The following is a 22,846-nucleotide window of genomic DNA, read 5'->3' as shown; positions in this document are numbered from 1 at the left end:
TGCTTATTTTATACTTTAACTATGGATGTTAGCCTTATGAATGATGTGAAGTAATTGAGTGTACCTCTCATAATTCACATCAGTCTCCATAAAACTTGGTATTTGGATGTTGAAGGAAGAAGTACAACAATTCAGAAAGGATCCAGAAAGAAAGAAATTTTTAGAGCTATGATCTAGAGCAGGTTGCAGAAATGATAATAGATCAGTGACAAGGGTGGATCCAGGATTTTTTTCTGGGGTGGCTCAAGTGTCTGACAGGCAAACAGTATTCTCATATTTGAAACAAAGAGCAACATATAGCAAATACTGTGTGAAATATTCCCTTTATTTTAATATGAAAGTTTTTCATATGATAATAAATGATTGAGGCTCCGTAATATACAAAACAAAATGAACGTAATGATAACTTGTCTATTTTTTAAGCATCTGGGGGGGCACAGACCCCTGCGCACCCCCCCAAATCCTCCTGCGATCAGTGATATAATATTTCTGGCTCTTGAACAGGTCTGAGATATGTAGACTCTGAGGCAAGGAGGAACCGTGAAGGATTTTTTTCTCCCCTTAGCAAAATGTAATCATCAATTGGTATATTATTTAATTTTGTAATACCTTATATTTTATAGCATTGTGCATTAATGATTTTAGGAGAACTTTATAACAATCTTATCTATTGATATTGCCTCCCCTGCAGTGGCGTAACTTGGAATATACCTTTGGGGGATGGGATGGCGACCCCACCTCACCCCCCAGGCAAAATCTTGTAAAATTGTGGAAAAATGACATGCCTGGAAATACATTTTACATTATTTTGGTACTAAAAATTTAACTTTAAGCTTATGTATTTATTATATGTAAAAAATAAACAATAGTTTTAAATATTTTTTTAATTCTCTCTGAGGCTTTGGGGGGGGGACTACCCCCATCCTCCCCTCTGCTCCCCCAAAATTAAGTCATGGACTCACCCTTGCTCTAATAGAAATGAGGATGAAGAAGTTGTGAATTAAACGGTCTCAGATATGGATTGAGGGCTCAAGGGGAGCCCTTCAGGGATACAACACACCGGGGCCCGGAACCAAGCCAGTGGCTTATACGCCCGATCACCCGGGGAAGGGCTGGAGAGGAAGGAAAAAGGAAAGAGGCGCCGCCGCGATAGGAGCCCGTCGACGCCTCTGGGTAGGATAGGTTCGGAAGGGATGGGACGGGGAAAAACACCTCATGGCTATAGAAACGAAGAGGGCCTAACTAAATAGCGAAACCAGGCAAAGCCATGTGCCAGCGTTTTCAGAGGATTTTCCTTGGAGGAAGGAAAATCCATCGATGAAATCGCTAGCGGTCTCAGATATATCGATGTGGTCTATATATTCGTGATATCTTTGCTCCTTCTACTACGTATTATTTCTCATATCTTCTTGCCGCTCGAAACACACGCCAAATTACTATTGTCTCTCGCTGTACAATAATAATCCGTTCGGAAGGACCAATTGTGAATTTCATCGTAAGTTGAATCGGGATTATTTATGGACGAGGAATCGATGTAAAATTGTTTCAGCGCCATTCCATTCAATGTACCTACGCGTTAGATAGTTGCTCATTAAAAATATTATTATACGTAAAAGTGTAGCCAAAAGTCGGAGAAATTTGAAAATTTAAAAAGGGGTCGCGAAATTGGCGAGTCTACTCGATCATAAGGCGAACCAAGCGTAAAACGTGGGCCTACTTTACTGTAAATTTTGCTAGGAGAATGAAAAATGATTGCGACGGCACAGATAGAAAGCGTATGATAAAGCAATCTGAGCGGTTTTAGAAACCGCGGACTATTCAGCGATAAGGGGGCATCCAAGCCCGGGTCGTACCCCTTCTTAGGGCGGTGGACGGTCATGGCGAGAGGGTGCCACCAATATTCAGGGGGAGGACTACCGGAACACGGGCGCAGCTAGGAATTAAGGCAAGGGGGGGTTTCGGCGCAATTTGGGGGTTGGGGGGTATGGCGTACCCGCCAGGGTAAGCAGAGGGTGCGAGGTCCCTCCCCCAGAAAATTTTTAAAATAAATGGTGAGTTTTACGGTTTTCTGTGGAATATTTCATTAATTATTACACTATTCTATTCGTAATGTTAATCCAATTACGTAAAATGGTTTCAACCTAAAAATTTCTCTGAGCTCTGTGGGGGGTTTTATCCCGATAACCCCCCTCGCTGCGCCACTGTACCGGAATGATGCAGAATGAAGAATTATATTAAATTAAATTATTGTTTTGTTTACTGAAGACGATGTTAGTTATAATGTTAAATGAGACATCATTGAAATCAAGTAAACTGCTCAATGTTGGTATTCTGACTGTAAAAGTTTTTAGTTTCGGAAGAGGATGATGATGCCAAAGATTTCCCGGCTGGAAGGCGCACCGGGATACGTCCCGGTGTCCCGGCACGGGCCTTGGCGCATCCATTTATTGCGTGAGACATTTAGGGAAGTCAAGCCGATTCTCACCCAATCACACGTGGAGGAGGGTGTGTCCCGTAATTTTTTTTCCACCAGAAACATTGTAAAATTCCGAGAAAACTGGGTTAAATTGTGTAAAACGTGTTTCTCTATTAAAATATGAATTAATTCTACACAATATTATTTATCGCGGTTATGCGGACGCCACAAAGACGTACAGTAGCTCTTCAATTGTTTAGCTACCGCCCAGCGAAAAGGTGGGTCCTTAATTGTGGTATTCTATTACGTATTAATTTTAAATAAAATAAATGAAAGAAATTGTTTTGTTATAAATCTAACGCAATGAAGTCCCCATAGATTAAAGTAGTCACACTAAGAATACGCATTTTGAACTATTTCTCTTGAGATTAGAGATACGGGATCGAGTCAAATCTCACGATATATCACTATAGGTTAAGAGAGGACCCAAAAATCGCCAAAATAGCCTCACAGAATTATTGGACGCCCTCTAAGCCAGGATTCAAGGGCGGTCTGGGGTGATTGGGGGCCCTCGGCTGGGGCTCATGATGGAGACCTACTTCCCAGGGGATTAGGGGGTCCTCCTCCGAAATTTTTTTAGGAAATTGTATGCCTGGAAATAGACTTTGACGCTATTGCGGCTATTTAAAACTAAATAAAAGTTAATTAAGTTCGCAATATCGTAAGAAAAAAATACTATGAAAATTGAGAATTTCACAGCTGATAAAATTAAAAACTGTATCATGGTTAAATGATATATTTAGGGCATTTGTTACTTGAAACTACACTGAAATCTATATAAACCTAAAGAATAACGTTTTCGAATAATACTTCCGTAAAAGTATCATGTTCTCTTTCAATATCTGACACCTTTATTTTTAATAGTTTTTATATAATCTTTATAGATTGAGCATGTTATAAAAAAGCAACTACTGACAACGTGGTATTTTTTACTGGAAAAATTGTGGTTCAGGTAATCTCAGTCTTTTTTTACTACACCTTTGATATTTGTTTCACGATAGACGCCAGCGTTGTGAGGGGCCCTCGGCGATCGCCGACCAGCCGACCTGGCCAGACCGCCCCTGCCAGGATGGTAGGTATCATCTACGAGCACATTCGGAGTGAAAAATTTCCGCGGAGGATAAATCGTTCGCCTTGACCTGGCCTCGAACCAGATAATCTCCCGAATATGCCCAGTTTTTAACCTAATCAAGTTAAAACTACGCTTGGAAGACAGTCAAGTTACATTACTTGGCACCTGGTATAGATACCCAATTAGTTGAAATGCACCCCACCAATTCCAGGTATCTTGGTTTTATTCCAGTCTAGGAGAATAATATTTTCCTCTGAGTAATTTTCACAATTAGAATCCAAATTTGGCTTTGTTCAAGCTCCTCCTTTCCGCTACTGCCGTCAAGGGACAGTCGCCAGGGGATGAGCCGTCTACTCAAGGTCTTACTGATCAGCTCTCCGCATACTACTCACCACTATCCCAACAAGCACAACATATCAGTCGCAAATTTTTATATTAGACCTTCCGCTGATAGCCCATTGAGAGGCACTACTTGCGAATACTGCTCAGAGTTTGCGAGTCCACTCATGTTAAATTATGTTCAGTTCTGAGCTTTTTAAAATGCATGTAGAGTTTTCCTCAAATCTGGAGAAGCTTGGGGTTTAAAATCATCGAAGAACTAACCTATAGGGTTTAAATATTACTTTTTTGAAGAAATAGTAGCGATTATATAGCTATTTCTGTAGATAGATCGACCTCTGGCATTTTGCGCACCTCCAACAAGGGCTAACACGATGCATACCAGGGTGTTTAAATGCAGAGGAACGACGTACATCTACATACATACCACCCCGTAATCCACCTAAAAAGGCGTGTGGCAGGGGCTGTTTGGGCACCAGCCGTTTACGTAGAAAAAGCAAAGTTTCAAACAAAATTTCGATTGATATTAATGGAAGGCCTTTATGGTTCAGGGGAAAAACGAATTCCTATATCTATTCGTTCGGAAAAATATCTCTCTTAATTTATCGCTTTTTTCGGATCTGGAATTTATTTATGCGTAAGGTGCTCTACATAGTTCAGATGAAAACGGCGCTTAAGACTACTGACAACTAGTTTTATTCCTGAAAAAATGTGCCATTCTGCGCCGTCATTTTACAGAGTTTACCTGAGTTGAGGTGTTGAGATTGAAAATATGTGCCAATTTGGGCAAACTTAGCCTAATCAAAAATTGCGATACGTCCATTCATAACAAGCAACTAACAACAACTGAAAGCGTACCGCCAAATACCTATTATATGGTTTTTACTTCCTGGACGTTTGGCAAGGGGTGACCAATTACTAGCGTTCAGCAGGATCCCCACGTACATATACATGATCATAAAAATGTTACAAATGACATATAAGTTACGGCTTTTGGGCGTTCCTCCGTGTTGTTCATAGGTTCTCCAGCCATGCTAGCGTGTTCAGGTCAGAAGTACATCTACATCTACATAATACACTGCGAGCCACCTCTAGGGTGTTTGGCAGGGGGTGATCAATCACCAGCATGCAGCATGCATTTGGACTCCCACATGCACACCACACCGTCCAAAAAACGTCCCGTATAATAACAAACTATACTACTATATGCTGTTAGAAATAGAATATAGAATAGAAATTCAGAAGCATGCTTTAAGTTTTACATAGGTTAGTAAGCTACACTACAAGTCATGCAATCTATTTACGAGGTCTATTGCTGCCGTTATAATCTCTTATTGATCGTGGAAAAAATGACATTCGGAATCTGTCTGTTCTGCAATCTATCTCTCTTATTTTATTTATATGATCTGATCTTCCGTAGTACGTTGGCGTCCGCAAGATATGGTTAACTTCGTCAGAAAAGACACTGCTCTTGAATTTATCTAAAAGGTTTAGTCTAATTTTCAATCTACGGTCCGACAGAGATTCCCATCCGAATTTATCTAAGAGGTCAGTTACACTAACAAGACTATCGTAACGACCTTTCACATACCTGGCAGCTCTTCTTTGCACGCGTTCTAACTCTGTTATTAAGCCTTTTTCATGAGGGTCCCAAACACTGGCAGCGTATTCCAAATGTGGTCTAACGAGGGAAAAGTAGCTAATTTCTCTCACTTTGTCGTCGCACTTTCCTAATATTCTTTTAACAAAACCCATTTTACGATTAGCTTGACCGGTTATTTCTCGAATATGTTTATTCCACGATAGATCATTATTGAGTCTAACCCCTAGATATTTCACGGATTCAACTGCCTTTAACTGGGTGCCCCGAATGATATAGTGGCACTGTAGGGAGTTATTCTTCTTCCAGAAATTCATTACGACGCATTTTTCCAAATTTAATTCTAACTGCCAAGCATCGCACCAAGCTTGGATAGCAGCAAGGTCATTCGTTAGTTCATCCATATCTTTGCTGGAACGGATTTCTCTGTAAACTACAGCGTCGTCTGCAAATAATCGTAACTTACTCTGCACTACTTCGCCAATGTCGTTTATATAAAGAAGGAATAGGAGTGGGCCAATGACACTACCCTGAGGAACGCCAGAAGTCACTCTAACCTCATTGGAGACTGCACCGCCTAATACTACTCTTTGGACGCGGTCGCTCAAAAAATCTCTAATCCAGGAAATGACATCTTCGTCTAGACCATAAGATTTCAGTTTTATTATTAACTTTCCGTGGGGTACTTTATCAAATGCCTTTTTTAAATCAAGAAAAATCGCGTCTACTGGAATGTTGTCTTCCCCGGAGACTAAAATATTGTGGGCGAAAAGCGCTAACTGAGTTTCGCACGATCTGCTTTTCCTGAATCCATGTTGAGTTCCCATTAATAAGTTTTGCGCGTCTAGGTGTTTCATTACCGAGCTGACTACGATGTGTTCAAGGACTTTGCAAGAGATGGACGTTAAAGATATCGGCCTGTAATTAGATGGCTGTTCCTTGTCTCCACTTTTAAATATAGGCGTTACATTAGCGATTTTCCAGTCATTAGGTACTTCGTGTTGCTTGATGGATTTACTGAATATTAACTGCAAGTAATGGGCAATTTTTGAGGCTAGTTCTTTCTATACGCGAGAAGGGATTTCGTCTGGACCAGGTGATTTATTTGGACTAAGCGATTTCAATATATTTTCTATTCCGAGCGTACTAATGTCAATAGGTGGCATCTTATGTATACAGGGATTGTCATCGGTCTCGGGTGAGTTTTCGGAAGGCTCCGTGAACACGCTCTTAAAGTAGGAATTTAATAAATTGGCTTTATCGTAACTGCTTGTCAACACATATCCATTGTCGTTTCTCAGCGAACATACGGTAGATCGTTTCCCTTGAACTTCCCTAACATATGACCAAAATGCTTTTGGGTTATCCTGTAACTGCTCTACTAGTGTTTTTCTTTTAAAATTCGTGAACGCATTCCTGAACGCTTCCTTCGTGGCGGCTTTAGTCATCCTATATTTTTTAATTATTAGCTCGCGTTCATTAGCGGATAAATCCGTGCTGAATTTTTTCATTTTAGCATGACACGCTCTCTGTCGCCTCAATGATTTTCTCACTTCCGCGTCGTACCATCTCGGTTCGCTGCCTTCTTTTACTATTTTACTAGGGATGTAGCTATTTATTCCCGAAGTTACGAGCGAAAGAAAAGCTTTCCAAGTATTCTCTACATTTAACTTTAATACTGATTCTTGAAACTCCGGGAAAGCATTTTTCAGATGACTCTTAAACCCATCAAAATCAGCTCTTTTGAATATGAAAACTTTACGCTCTTTTTTAAAGTTTACAGCGGTATTTAGAGAAAACTTTGCAGTTACTACATTATGGTCACTTATTCCTTCGAAAGTGCCAACGTTTATTACCTGATGTGGTATATTTGTCGCTAATAAATCAAGAATATTTTCTCCTCTGTTTGGTGCGGATGCTATTTGAAACAATGAATTAGATGTAAAAGTGTGTAATAAGGCCTCGCAGATCACTTTATCCCTCCCACCAGGAATGAAGCTATAAGTCTCCCAATCTATAGAAGGTACGTTGAAATCTCCACCCACAATCAAGTTTCTTTCAGGATACTTGGATGCTACGCTGTTTATTTGATTTTGAAAATCCAACACTGACGTTATATATGAGTTAGGTTGTCTGTAATACGAACATAATAAAATAGTTTTGAATTTTGGACATTTAATTGAACACCACACAGATTCAACGCTGGTCTCAGTTACCGTTATCGCTTGGCTGACGATTGAATTTTTTACAGCTATAAAAACTCCGCCCCCAACTCGATTAATTCTATCTTTCCGATAAACAGTGAACGATTTTGGGAAGATCTCATTGTCTGAATCATCATCTGTTAGCCAACTTTCTGTTCCAAAAATGACGTTACACTTCGTACTATGAATTAAATGGTGGAAAGTAGCGATGCATGGAATAAAAAAAATAAATAAATAAAGAAAAAATAAAATCAAATCAAATAAAAGTGATAATATAAAATACTCGCTCATTCGTGCAAAAGTCAAACTAGCCAGAATTTAGTTAATCATGTAGTAAATCCATGCAAGGATTTGGCAACAATGAGGTTTCTCAGAACAATGGAAAAATATAAACCCGCAATGAGTCGTCCTAGCGAGTGACGCCATTAATTTTATTAATTGAGACACCGTTGCTATCCTTAATATGTAGCACGAGGAAACAATGGTATTTCATATCTCTCCGCTTTGTAGTCTATTTCCTTATACCAAACTTATGAGTGATTAGCCATAGTAAACAGCGACGTGAGTCATTTTTCTCGTTTGCGCATAGAATTTGGATTATTGGCTAATGCTTTCTCAAATCTAGTATCTTCATGCGCGAGATGTGAGTCTCCTCTCTGGTACCTTTCCGATCTGATCTATTCCCCTCGTGACGGCTTTGTTCGATACGAAAGTTGGAAGTATCCCCCTTCCCCATCCCTCTCAAACTCCCTTCAACGGTTGACTCATGTAAATATCAGCAAGCGGAAAGTTCCCGGAGTAGTTTCAGAAGTTGTCGAACGCAGGGTCGCAGCTTTTTCCTCCCCCACACCTCTCGCATCCCTCGGGGGGGAGGAGGGGGAATGGAGGCAGCGGAGCTGAGGAAGAGCAGTGGTACGCCCTGGAGGGGTCGCCATTCCTTCAGTTTTGGGGGCGAAGCTGTCTTCTTCACGGTTAAGCGAAAGTTGACTTCACTTTCGGGATGGAATGGGGCGGAGAAATTCGATGGATACTTCAAGACAGCTTTGAAGATGGAGCCAATCGGAAAATCAATTACGGAAAAGTTAATTGGAAGATATCGCCATTGGCAGTCGGGGAAGTTAGCGAAAAATAATTTGATCAGGTAGGTAGTATGGTGCGATGGAACCTCTGGAGGTAAAAATCACTCTTCGAATAGAACAGCTAAATTTTAGAGAAATGGGTTTTACAGAAAAATGTATATATACCTTACAGAAAAATATATATATACCTTAAGCCCTATACACTTTCAATGAGGTTTCTCAGAACTGTTATCATTTTGTTGCCTAAAAGGCGTTTAGTAAATTCACAGTTCCATTGTGTCGTAGTGATATAAACTGAAAGTAATCACAAGGTTGAATGAAGCTAAGAGTATCTTTTGAGCGACCGCGTGCAAAGAGTAGTATTAGACATGAAAGTATGACATGACAGTATGAAATCGCTCAGACCAAATGAATCGCCTGGTCCAGACGAAATCCCGTCTCGCGTATGTAGAGAACTAGCCTCAGAAATTGCCCCCTTCTTGCAGTTAATATTCAGTAAATTCATCAAGCAACACGAAGTACCTAATGACTGGAAAGTTGCTAACGTAACGCCAATATTCAAAAGTGGAGACCAGGAACAGCCATCTAATTACAGACCGATATCTTTAACGTCCATCTCATGTTAAGTCCTTGAACACATTGTAGTCAGCTCAGTAATGAAACATCTAGACGTGCAAAACTTGTTATTGAGAACTCCACATGGATTCAGGAAAAGTAGATCAAGCGAAACCCAGTTAGCGCTTTTCGCCCACGATATTTTAGTCTCCGGAGAGGACAACATTCCAGTAGACGCGATTTTTCTTGATTTCAAAAAGGCATTTGATAAAGTACCCCACGGAAAGTTAATAATAAAACTGAAATCTTATGGTCTAGATGAAGATGTCATTTGCTGGATAGAGAACTTTTGAGCGACCGCGTCCAAAGAGTAGTATTAGGCGGTGCAGTCTCCCACTTCTGGCTTCCCTCAGGGTAGCGTCATTGGCCCACTCCTATTCCTTCTTTATGTAAACAACATTGGCGAAGTAGTACACAGTAAGTTACGATTATTTGCAGACGATGCCGTAGTTTACAGAGAAATGCGTGCCAGCAAAGATCTTGCTGCTATCCAAGCGTGGTGCGATGCATGGAAGTTAATGTTAAATTTGAAAAAATGCGTCTTAATGAAATTCTGGAAGAAGAATAACTCCCTACAACGTAGCTATATAACGTGACGTTTTTTGTACCGTGTAGTGTGCATGTGGGAGTCCAATTTCATGCTGCATGCTGGTGATTGATCACCCCCTACCAAACACCTCAGAGGTGGCTCGCAGGGTATTATGTAGATGTAGATGTGTCACAGTGTGGATTTGTGACGTCAACACCTTTTCCGGTAAAACCCGCCCTGAAGTTTGCTCTGAATAAATGGTTTGGCGGTGTAACTGGATAACACGCTTGACCGGCAATCGGGTCTAGATTTGAATCCCGGCTGAGTCAAATATTTTTTCATGGTGAACTTCATCTTTGGTGTATTTATTAAACCAAAGTTAATAATGTAGAGTAGATTTGGTATTTAGGAGTATTTCTTATCTAGGAATTATCCTGAGGCAAGCACATTTAGGAAATTTTCGGGAAGGCAAATCGTAAATTAGGATTTATTAATAGAATACTTGGAATATGCGATGAAAACCTAAAAGAACGATGCTGTTATTTTCAGGTGAAACCCCACTTTTAGTATGCCGCTATTCTATGCTCATGCATTCATAAATCACTTAGTACGGTAACTTTTCTTTTATCATTACTCACTAACAGTAATATTTGCATGGTAGCATGTTCGTGTCCTTAGTACTCTCCTAGTTTCTGGTCTCGCCGCATATCATTGAAGTGGTGTAACTAGGAATAATATGCTTTGGGGGGACGGGATCGTCTGGCATTGCGACCCGCCCGCCCTAGGCGACGGAGGGTCCGGGAAAATTGTTGAAAAATTGCTTGCCTGGAAATACATTTTACATCATTTTGGAGCTAAAATTTAGTTTTAAGCGGATGCAGGTATTATGTGTCAAAACTAGACTAAAGTTTAAAATATTTTTTTTATTTCCCTGAGGCTTTAGGGGGGATCTTCCTCTCATTGTTACGCCTTTGTCTCGTCTTGTGCGCTTGGCCTGCGTTCGGAAAGCGAGCGCGTTTCTGATTGAGGCTAGGATGATGGCTGCATGCCTGGTGTGGAATCACCCCGTGCCACACATCCTGGTGGTAGCTTGCATGGTACCTCGTGGATGCAGATGAAGTAGAGGACGAGTCTCATGCGTCAACGTAAGTATCAAGTTTTTATTTTAGCCACCTCGCTTGTTCTAGTCATTAGTGGTCTAACTCCCAAGTGCATTCTGACCCGAAGCTCTTGACAAGAGACATGGACATCACTCTATGGAAATGGTGAGAGATGAGTGCATAATATTTTCCTTTGAAATCACGGATTGCTTCATCGTGACTTCATTGAGACCCCGCCATTGACAAGGTCGCCCGCGGCTGACGGGTTCCGATGAAGGCGGGATTGAGTAAACATTTGCCTGCTGACATTCATAGAAGCGGAAAATACCCCCAGTCGTATCGTTAAGAGATAAGCCTCCTCTGTGATTTTCTGCGGCCAGAGGGATTAAGCATGTTGGTAATATTTCATTTTTGGTCACGCCGTAATCTGCCGAGTGGGAGGCAGGGAGCAGGAATCAAGCTTCATCGATTTATCGCTGCTTTTGTTTACCTGTTGTAATTGGATTTTTTCTTCATCGCCTGCGGTGATGCCGTTGTCAGGTTTGGAAGTTTATTTGGATATTAAATCGGATTATTTGGCCCGTCATTACTTTAGACGGGTAAAACATACTTTGATTTCGATATCATCTCCAAAGAAAAATAAAACGCATCAGTTTTTATGATCCGGCTGCCGTTTGTATTGGGCGAGTAATTGCGCTGTTCCAGCGTGGGGCGGATTCAGCTTCAAAGTTTGGGGGAATGGCCGTGGTTCGGTGTGTATGGAATACCTCCCGAGAGAGAGAGGGAGAGAGAGAGAGACGTTCTCCCGTTGTCAGGTTTGGAAGTTTATTTGGATATTAAATCGGATTATTTGGCCCGTCATTACTTTAGACGGGTAAAACATACTTTGATTTCGATATCATCTCCAAAGAAAAATAAAACGCATCAGTTTTTATGATCCGGCTGCCGTTTGTATTGGGCGAGTAATTGCGCTGTTCCAGCGTGGGGCGGATTCAGCTTCAAAGTTTGGGGGAATGGCCGTGGTTCGGTGTGTATGGAATACCTCCCGAGAGAGAGAGGGAGAGAGAGAGAGACGTTCTCCCGTTGTCAGGTTTGGAAGTTTATTTGGATATTAAATCGGATTATTTGGCCCGTCATTACTTTAGACGGGTAAAACATTCAAAACTATTTTATTATGTTCGTATTACAGACCACCTAACTCAGATATAACGTCAATGTTGGATTTTCAAAATCAAATAAACAGCGTAGCATCCAAGTATCCTGAAAGAAACTTGATTGTGGGTGGAGATTTCAACGTACCTTCTATAGATTGGGAGACTTATAGCTTCATTCCTGGTGGGAGGGATAAAGTGATCTGCGAGGCTTTATTACACACTTTCACATCTAATTCATTGTTTCAAATAGCATCCGCACCGAACAGAGGAGAAAATATTCTTGATTTATTAGCGACAAATATACCACATCAGGTAATAAACTTTGGCACTGTCGAAGGAATAAGTGACCATAGGGTAGTAACTGCAAAGTTTTCTCTAAATACCGCTGTAAACTTTAAAAAAGAGCGTAAAGTTTTCATTTTTAAAAGAGCTAATTTTGATGGGTTTAAGAGTCATATGAAAAATGCTTTCCCCGAGTTTCAAGAATCAGTATTAAAGTTAAATGTAGAGAATACTTGGAAAGCTTTTCTTTCGCTCGTAACTTCGGGAATAAATAGCTACATCCCTAGTAAAATAGTAAAAGAAGGCAGCGAACCGAGATGGTACGACGCGGAAGTGAGAAAATCATTGAGGCGACAGAGAGCGTGTCATGCTAAAATGAAAAAAGTCAGCACGGATTTATCCGCTAATGAACGCGAGCTAATAATTAAAAAATATAGGATGACTAAAGCCGCCACGAAGGAAGCGTTCAGGAATGCGTTCACGAATTTTAAAAGAAAAACACTAGTAGAGCAGTTACAGGATAACCCAAAAGCATTTTGGTCATATGTTAGGGAAGTTCAAGGTAAACGATCTACCGTATGTTCGCTGAGAAACGACAATGGAGATGTGTTGACAAGCAGTTACGATAAAGCCAATTTATTAAATTCCTACTTTAAGAGCGTGTTCACGGAGCCTTCCGAAAACTCACCCGAGACCGATGACAATCCCTGTATACATAAGATGCCACCTATTGACATTAGTACGCTCGGAATAGAAAATATATTGAAATCGCTTAGTCCAAATAAATCACCTGGTCCAGACGAAATCCCTTCTCGCGTATATAAAGAACTAGCCTCAGAACTTGCCCCCTACTTGCAGTTAATATTCAGTAAATCCATCAAGCAACACGAAGTACCTAATGACTGGAAAATCGCTAATGTAACGCCTATATTTAAAAGTGGAGACAAGGAACAGCCATCTAAATACAGGCCGATATCTTTAACGTCCATCTCTTGCAAAGTCCTTGAACACATCGTAGTCAGCTCGGTAATGAAACACCTAGACGCGCAAAACTTATTAATGGGAACTCAACATGGATTCAGGAAAAGCAGATCGTGCGAAACTCAGTTAGCGCTTTTCGCCCACGATATTTTAGTCTCCGGGGAAGACAACATTCCAGTAGACGCGATTTTTCTTGATTTCAAAAAGGCATTTGATAAAGTACCCCACGGAAAGTTAATAATAAAACTGAAATCTTATGGTCTAGACGAAGATGTCATTTCCTGGATTAGAGAATTTCTGAGCGACCGCGTCCAAAGAGTAGTATTAGACGGTGCAGTCTCCAATGAGGTTAGAGTGACTTCTGGCGTTCCTCAGGGTAGTGTCATTGGCCCGCTCCTATTCCTTCTTTATATAAACGACATTGGCGAAGTAGTGCAGAGTAAGTTACGATTATTTGCAGACGACGCTGTAGTTTACAGAGAAATTCGTCCCAGCAAAGATATAGATGAACTAACGAATGACCTTGCTGCTATCCAAGCTTGGTGCGATGCTTGGCAGTTAGAATTAAATTTGGAAAAATGCGTCGTAATGAATTTCTGGAAGAAGAATAACTCCCTACAGCGTAACTATGTCATTCGGGGCGCGCAGTTAAAGGCAGTTGAATCTGTGAAATATCTAGGGGTTAGACTCAATAATGATCTATCGTGGAATAAACATATTCGAGAAATAACCGGTCAAGCTAATCGTAAAATGGGTTTTGTTAAAAGAATATTAGGAAAGTGCGACGACAAAGTGAGAGAAATTAGCTACTTTTCCCTCGTTAGACCACATTTGGAATACGCTGCCAGTGTTTGGGACCCTCATGAAAAAGGCTTAATAACAGAGTTAGAACGCGTGCAAAGAAGAGCTGCCAGGTATGTGAAAGGTCGTTACGATAGTCTTGTTAGTGTAACTGACCTCTTAGATAAATTCGGATGGGAATCTCTGTCGGACCGTAGATTGAAAAATAGACTAAACCTTTTAGATAAATTCAAGAGCAGTGTCTTTTCTGACGAAGTTAACCATATCTTGCGGACGCCAACGTACTACGGAAGATCAGATCATATAAATAAAATAAGAGAGATAGATTGCAGAACAGACAGATTCCGAATGTCATTTTTTCCACGATCAATAAGAGATTATAACGGCAGCAATAGAACGCGTAAATAGATTGCATGACTTGTAGTGTAGCCTACTAACCTATGTAAAACTTACTGCATGTTTCTGAATTTCTATTCTATATTCTATTTCTAACAGCATATAGTAGTATAGTTTGTTATTATACGGGACGTTTCTTGGACGGTGTGGTGTGCATGTGGGAGTCCAAATGCATGCTGCATGCTGGTGATTGATCACCCCCTGCCAAACACCCTAGAGGTGGCTCGCAGGGTAATTTGTAGATGTAGATGTACTTTTTTAAAGAGCAACTCTCTACGATTAATAAAACTCAAACTTCTCTCACTTTTGGGATTTGTAGTTTTTCAAGCCACCTCTAGGGATTTTGGCAGTGGAGGGGGGTGATTTTTTTGCATAAATGCAATACATTAAACTTAAAATTCGTGGAGAATGAAAATTGCATTGAATTTAATTGGGCGTGCACAGTAATTCGGGCAGTAAGACCCTCCAATAAGCATGCCTTATGACTACGAGCTGACTATAATCATATGGAGAGCTAAAATTTCAACAGAATTCCTACGATAAAATCAGCTCATCCATGATTGAATTGCCATCATATCTACCCATGAAAATGAAACTAATATCAATGAAAGTAGAGACACACTCTTCTTCAGTTTACCTGGCGAGAATAGTAATTAATTCCATAAAATAAGCCTCTGTTCATCTTCCCCAAAGCCCAAGGTAAAAGCTACATTTTAAATCACTCTTCCATGCATTTAATTTTTTTCTCTTCTTCTTTTATCCAACGCAGCATGACGGTTTCATTTATGCAATATGTATTTCATTGGTAAATGACTGCTTTGTTCTTTGTGAGGAAGTTTGGCTCATGTTTTGAATCACTGGATACATGTACCGAATGTCTCATTTAGGATTGCACATACAGCCCATTTGCCCTCCTTCCGATTTATATTTTTCCATTTTTTTAATCACACATCCCATCCGATTTCACCGAATCCTGTTCACCATCGGTACATATGTGGGTTTAAAACAGGGATGGCAAGTGAAACGAAGCGAAAATGTTTCGTTTCGATCCGGAGGGAAACAAAAATACGAGGCCCAGGTTAATTTCGTTCCCGCACGAAATTAAAACCACCAAGGGGTTAAGTTTCGACCCTAGACGAAACTATATTCCCAGGAAAGAAACTTAATTAATCGAAACTCCGCTGATCACAGTTAAGTTTTGACCCCAGAAGTTGAGTGGAGGGGGATAGGAGGGAATAGTTTCAACCCATTACGTTTGACATGCGTGTAGAGAGGTTAAAACATCGAAATTAAAAATCGAATGGCCAGTTTATGTTCATCACTCTCCTGCTAGTGGTAAAAATATGAGTGCCCCACGCATCTAATGGCGGTATGTCGAACCTCTACTTCATTCAACCATATTTCGTACTCGGCGTGTGGGTCGAAACTAAACTGTTCGACGGTGAAGCACGTGGTCCCTCCGGTGCGAAACATTATCTACGTTTCGTTTCGTCGTAGAGTTTTAGTTTAGTTTCGACCCGAAGTAGTTTTCACTCCGATTTCGTTTCCACCATGAGTTTAGCTCTCCGGGTTTAAATACATTTCGTTTCGTTTCTGCATTTCGCTTCTCGGAACATAACTATTGAAATTTTATTGGTTTTGACTTTCGTTTACTTTTATTTTTATTTACTTTACGTTTATTTTATTTATATTTACTTTACGTCGATTGCTATCCCTGGTATAAATTGCAGCCAAGCTGCCTGAACTGACTAGTAGACTGCAATCTAAAGGGAAAAGACTGAAGTCCAAACTGAGAGTATTCGTAAGCTCCAAAGTCGGTCTTCGCTTGATGAAGCATGACCAATATGATTTTGTGATTGAAGGGCTTAGAGTCCATATATTGCGCATCGGATTTTCTATTTGACTACGAATGAAAGCCAACAAGAATGGCATCTGTGTTCTATCGTTCTTAAAGGGAATGGTGGAAATAACTTTCATATTACTTTTACTTGTATAGGTGGCCCCGCATATTCCGTGACAGTAAAAAATTCGTTCCACTGTATTGCTGGATGACGGGAGGGGGGATATTTTTTATTCAACCATAGGAAATTCTTATGATTAGCCACTCTACTCCCTGTTTCTTCTTCTGTTACTTCACTAGAGTTTGCGGTATGGGTTGGTATAATTGGAAAAGATTTTTGGGCTACAACTTCTTTGAAATCCATTATTCTGCGTGTTTTGAAGAATAGCCCGAAATTCAGTACATTTGTTGTCCAAACCCATTTAAGTTATTCATGCTGGAAAGCAGTTAAAATTACATATGACTATAAAATGATAACTCTGAATCCGTCTCCTGTTTTTTTTTCTTGTTGTTTTAGCGCTCAATATTGATGGGAAAATGTGCGCAGTAAAATTATTCATTTTATATCCTTAAATTCAAAGGGAATTAATAACTTTTTTAATTGGTGGGATTATCCTTTGTGAATTCTTCCATTAATTTATTCATTATTAATTTATTAAGAAATAAGGCTGCGAATAAACATAAATCATCTACAAATAGACCGATCTCATTTATACCTCGTTGATGCAATAAAGGGAGGCCATTCATGAAAGTGGTTTTTGATCTTAGTTGTTGGGATTTGACTCGGGTGAATTTTTGTACAGAGTTTGAAGATGGTTGCCTCACAAACTCTACGTGCCGCAACGAGAGTCAGATCTCTGAACCTCTGATAGCAGATTAAACACAGGAGAAAAATAAAATGTGGTGGTGGCCAGTTTCATGAAGTCACGTATCCTTTCGAAAGTGACAGACAATGTGCTTTCAGCCCGGCTGAAACTAGAGTAGAGTTTTTAGGTGTTTGTGATGAAGAATTTCATCAACCAGCGGAAGAAACCATGTACGGTATAATCGCGAGGCGTTGGACTACTGAAGGCAAATGTAGCATTATCTCAAAGTAAATCTATGTATGAAGAATTATCGGCTTCTGCAAAGGGATCCAAGATTGAAACGGAAAAAACCGAGATCACGTTTTGAGATTGATTGGCTGACAACAGCGATAGCTTTCGTTTACATGTTGCTTGTTCCGTATGGAAATTTTAATTCCTTTAAATTAAATACTCGTGAAGAGAGCCGGATCCGGATTTTTTTCTGGGGAGGCACAAGGGCCTCACAGGCAAAAGGTCTTCTTTTGTTATTGGTATTGAAAACAACATGCAATAATTACTATGTGAAATATTCTCCGCGGCGCGGTTACGAGTGCAATGCGATCCAGTTTTTTTCCTATTACTACATCACAATTTTGTCGTTGCGAGGAATATCATAGAGCTTTTATGAATGTGGAAGATGATGTAATCATGTATATTAAATTCGGTTAATTCGCCAACCATACTTTATTTCCCTGTGGAATATGGATAATTTTGTCCATCAGCGACGCCAGTGGAGACTTTTGTATACCCATGAGTGGTGGTTGACTACATTTAGAGGCCGACTTGACGATCCTCTTTTGTAATATTCGTGGATCTGGCTGTCCCTAAAAACTTTCTGCCAACGCCGATGTCCGAATCCGAGCTCACGGGGTGTGGAAGCAACTCTCTAGCCACCACACCAATCCGATCCCCGGATTTGAATATATTTGCTTTGTTTTCCATTCATCACTCCATCATATACAACCTACCTCTTGTAAACAACCATCACTTGCCATCGTGCACCCGACGCGACGTCACTAACCTTCGACGACTCCACATGCTACCCCCGATAAGCCTCTAGGAATTTTCCTCGCACAACATTACCCTCGTAATCGACAGCCAATTGTCTGCCGTTAACTCTTTCCGCTTTTTGCCCAATATACTCACACATATCTCAATCTTCATTTTCCCCCTTGCTCTTCTCTCTCTCTCCCTTATCTCGAAGTTCCAAAGTTCGCGGACCGTGCATCCAACCACCCGCGTGGGGCTTCCGTGCATTCAGTGTCCAGCTGTCTGACCAGTCATCCACTTCAACGCCCTCTCGCGTGTATCTTCTGCTTCTTCTACCGACTCCTTTGGCGGTCGTGTGTGCACAAATAACATCGCTCCGGCGTCGAATCCTGTCCTTTTGCCGTGATGCTGCTGTTCACCTTGCCCGTGGGTCAGCGGTCGGCGTGGCGGGCGCTGACCGGCGGAAGCAAGGTTGCTCATCGGTCGCCGCTCTTCAAGCACAACCGGCTGTCCACGGTGGTCGTGGGTGGAGCCCGAAGGGGGGCGTCAATGCTGCAGGTCAGTTATTTGCATGCGGCAATTGTGGGTGGTAAACTGAGCGAAAGTAATTGTGTTACCGGCAAAGGTTACACTGTACCTACCATACTTTCTACTCACAACTGTTCATCATCGCTGGTCAAAAATCCTAGGATTGGTTTGACGCAGCTCTCCACTCAATTCTCCTATCAGCTAATCTTTTCACACCTACGTATTTCTTCTCTTTCACATCTCTCTTTACTTGTTCCATATATTTTTTTCGAGGTCTTCCTTTTCCGTTCTCACAACTGTTATATTTAACTGTTGTTTTTTCACAACTGTTATATTTTTAAAAAATTTGAGCCAATAATTACTTGATATAATTTTTTTTTTCCCGGCGAATAATTGAAGTAAAAATTTCTCGGGTTCCGCACCGGGTCAGATCCTCCATGTCTCCTTTCAACGTTTCGACGAGCAACTCGCCCATTCCTGAATCCCTGAAGATGATAGGCGAGTTGCTCATCGAAGCGTTGGAAGGAGATATGGAGGGCCTGACCCGGAGCGAAACCCGCGAAATTTTTACTTCAATTATTCGCCGGGAACAAAACCAAAAATTATATCAAGTAATTATTGGCTCAAATTTAAAAAAAATATAACAGTTGTGAAAAAATAACAGTTAAATACCATCATCGTGTTACCACCATCGATTACATGGTAGGTTATTTTGTACTCGCAGTTGTAATATTTTCAGAAAATTGAACCATCATATACTCGTAATTTAGTAATTAGTTTGTTAAATTAATCATCATTTACTGTATGCTGCTTTTCCACAAACCCCTGAAAAAGTATATCTTAATTTTTTTTGCATTTTAACTCTGTGGAACATGCTCATGGTGAAATAAATATATTGATTACTTTTTCTTTTCCACGCAACCTTACTCGGTACTAACTCGACTGAATATTAGGGCACAAGGCTTTTGTAACCGGTCGAGATCGTACCGATAAAAGCTGTGTAGAATAAGCAAATTTATCTATATATATTTATTTAAACCTGCCAGAGCCTGGTGGAAACAGAAGAGGTAATCCAAAATAAGCAGATAATCGCTTCTTTAGAGATTTGTGGTTGAAATGATTTCACAGTTCGTTAATACCTACTGGCTATTATGTGTTAAAATATTAAAAAAGAAAAGTTACCCCCACGTTAGATTCTCTGTCTAGTAATTTTAACATTATCACAAATTTAACGTAATAATTGAAAGCTACTTATTTGATCGTGAGGTATCGCTACTCAGTGGATTAAGCTGTTTTATCAAGCCTAGATGCCAAGAACGTCGTGACTACTTGTTAAGTTATCCACAGCTTAAGTATCATTGCTCCACTAAGGGTCTGTATCTAAAATAGTTAAAATTTGTTATTGCTAAATATTTTGTGTCGATAATGGGCTTAGCATTTTACCACCACAATATATTCTCGTATATGATCCACTTAGTGTAAAAAATATGGAAAGTGACGTAGAAAACCCTTATAACTGTAGCCTTATCCTCTCTTAAATTGTAGTTGGTACTTATGACCAAATAAAATTTTCTAAAAGTATCTGACACTAAGGCCGGTAACTTCATCTCAGCTTCTCATCCGTCTCTGGTTTTATGTGCTTCGACGCGCTCCGTGCAGATACCCGCTAACTGAGCGGGTCGCTGTGTTGGAGTGATAATGGCGAGCATACATGGATATTCACACAATACTATACGAGGAAGTTATTGGTGTTTTTTTTTATAGATTCCTCCGAAATAATATATGCTCGTTGAATGTTATGGATTCGGTTATAATCTATTCTTTTTCCTGGTATTTGGATGCGTGTTTCCTATCCTGGTTGAAAATATTCTCCTTTATTGCAGGGGTAATCACCAATTCACGACAAATTTCAACACTGCTAATATGTTCAGGTGATACTTGTCATAGACTTATCCTGATCAATAAGGTTGTTAGCTTCTTTATCATGATAATATTGTGTGGCCGCAGAATACATTAGCTTGCATATGAGGCCCGATGGCGGGCTCGAATCTCATGGAGACGAATCCAAATACATCAGAATTGCGATTCTCGCTTGCTTGATTGCTTTGAAATAAGATCGTAAGTGGAACAATGAGAAAAAATTTTAAATTTACAGTCTTAATGTCGACAGGTCGATTGGATTGTGACCATACCTTAGTAAGGTATTTAGAGGAAGCGACCGCCAGCTGAGACCATTTGCACCACTAGGAAAGGAAGGGTGGAGGGAAACTCGGTGTCAGAATTAACCTGCTCTTAACGAAAGGTGCCAAGGGGACCAGTGCTTAACGTCCTATTCGATGGGAGGAGTGTTGCACTTAGTGAGAACATAGAAGTAGGTAAGCAGCAGTCTCTGAAAATTATCTGCCACCTGCAGGTTTTGAACAGGGGCCCACGGGATGCGAAGCCAATACTCTAGTCATCATACCAAGCCGATACTCTACACCGTACACTTATTATTTATATTTTTTTCGCTATTGTCAACATTCCCTAGTATTACCTCGGAAAATCTTAATGAGAGGATGATTTTTTATGAGATCGACTTTATGTGAGTCTATTTCATTTTTATGCCTCGTTTCTTATGATTTCGTCTCTGTTCTACTCACTAATAAATATGATGACCGGGTGTAAAGGCCACAAATGAGGCGTTTTGATGTGAGTATGGCCATTAATTCATTGTAACAGCCGTCCCGAGTTATCAATTTTTTGATAAAATATTACTCATCATCGATATATTCGACCATTTCATCTTCGGAAATTTTAGCGAGCCATTATAATGCGTTTATCTGAGGCCATTTTGGTTTGCTGCGAGGGTAATAACTATCGATGTTTACTTGTTGATAGCTTTTTGCCCAATGAAATGTTAGTTTCGGAATATGTGTGTCGTTTGTACTCCCGGCAATTACCTGAAAATGGAAATAATCACGAGGGATAACTTAGCAATCGTCGCATCAATTATTAATTAGCCAAATAGAGCCTTGTGATTGAAATAATTGGGGAGCTGAGTCCATTCAGCAGATACATCAATGCATGCTTGGGATTCAATTATTGTTGAAAATCAAGATCAATCGCGCACTTTGACTTACGAGAGCGGGGTAGTCATAAATTTAATGGATAATAAAAATTTCGCATAAAAAATAAGCCCTTCCTTTTGTTGACATAATATCCTATTACTCTTGTATAAAGGAAACTGCTCAAGTGATATATGGACGATTGAATTAGTCCTCGAACCCTCCCCACTTGTGGGTTTATGGATTATTGCTCTCTGTGGTGGTCGTTATCGCGGAAAATTGAGGTGCGAGAATTCAATCGGCAGCGACAGAAAATTCCTCCGACCTTAATGACGTCGGATGTATTTGGAGTATCGATCGATGGTTCATTGATTCGTCTCGATTGGGCATTCTTTTTTTCCGCTTGCTTAATCCTCTTTGAAACCATAAATGTCATGCGCGAACGGAAAATCAACGAAACTTCCTCATTTTCGTCGAAATGCATCCCCTTCCCTACCACTTGATTGTCCATCCGTCGCGTGATTTCAAAAACTCTTCTACCGAGTGATGTATGTGAGCAGTGGCGGATACAGAGACATGGGGGGGGGAGCTCAGTAGGGGGTAACCTCCCAGCAGGAGTGGTGGTCAGAACAATATTACCATTTAACAAAATTCATTGTGTAGTATTAGGCCGGTGCTTATTTTTTTTTTCAAAATAATCCGATTTAAGAATTCTTGGTCTCAAAATGTGCGAATTGATAAAAAAATATAAAAAATTTCCAGCTTAGTGCGACGTCGGATATTCGTGCGTGAGGCGCCTAAAGGCGCCTTTAAAACCTGAATGTAGTTATTTTTAATGTTGAGATTTTCGACCCCTTATAAAACATTTCCTAGGGTAAACATGGCATTTCAGAGGCTTAGGGGCAAAACTTTCAACCGTTTTGACGTATCTTGATTCCTTCATGCCGAAACGATACCTCAAAGGTGCC

At 40.3% G+C, this 22,846-nt stretch overlaps 1 protein-coding gene across 1 annotated transcript in view; it reads left to right on the top strand.

Moving 5' to 3' along the window:
• Positions 1 to 18,563: 18,563 nt before the first annotated feature.
• Positions 18,564 to 22,846, top strand: part of LOC124156258 (delta-1-pyrroline-5-carboxylate synthase) — a 106,111-nt gene continuing 101,828 nt past the window's right edge. Inside the window, exon 1 of the mRNA XM_046530681.1 lies at positions 18,564 to 18,861. Within this exon, the coding sequence (XP_046386637.1) occupies positions 18,709 to 18,861 (153 nt within the window). The 5' untranslated portion in view covers positions 18,564 to 18,708. The remainder of the gene's footprint in view (positions 18,862 to 22,846) is intronic.

The sequence above is a fragment of the Ischnura elegans genome, chromosome 3 (assembly GCF_921293095.1).
Source record: "Ischnura elegans chromosome 3, ioIscEleg1.1, whole genome shotgun sequence".
NCBI lineage: Eukaryota > Metazoa > Arthropoda > Insecta > Odonata > Coenagrionidae > Ischnura > Ischnura elegans.
The sequence above is the reverse complement of the archived record's forward strand: the minus strand, read 5'-3'. Positions and strand labels throughout refer to the sequence as shown.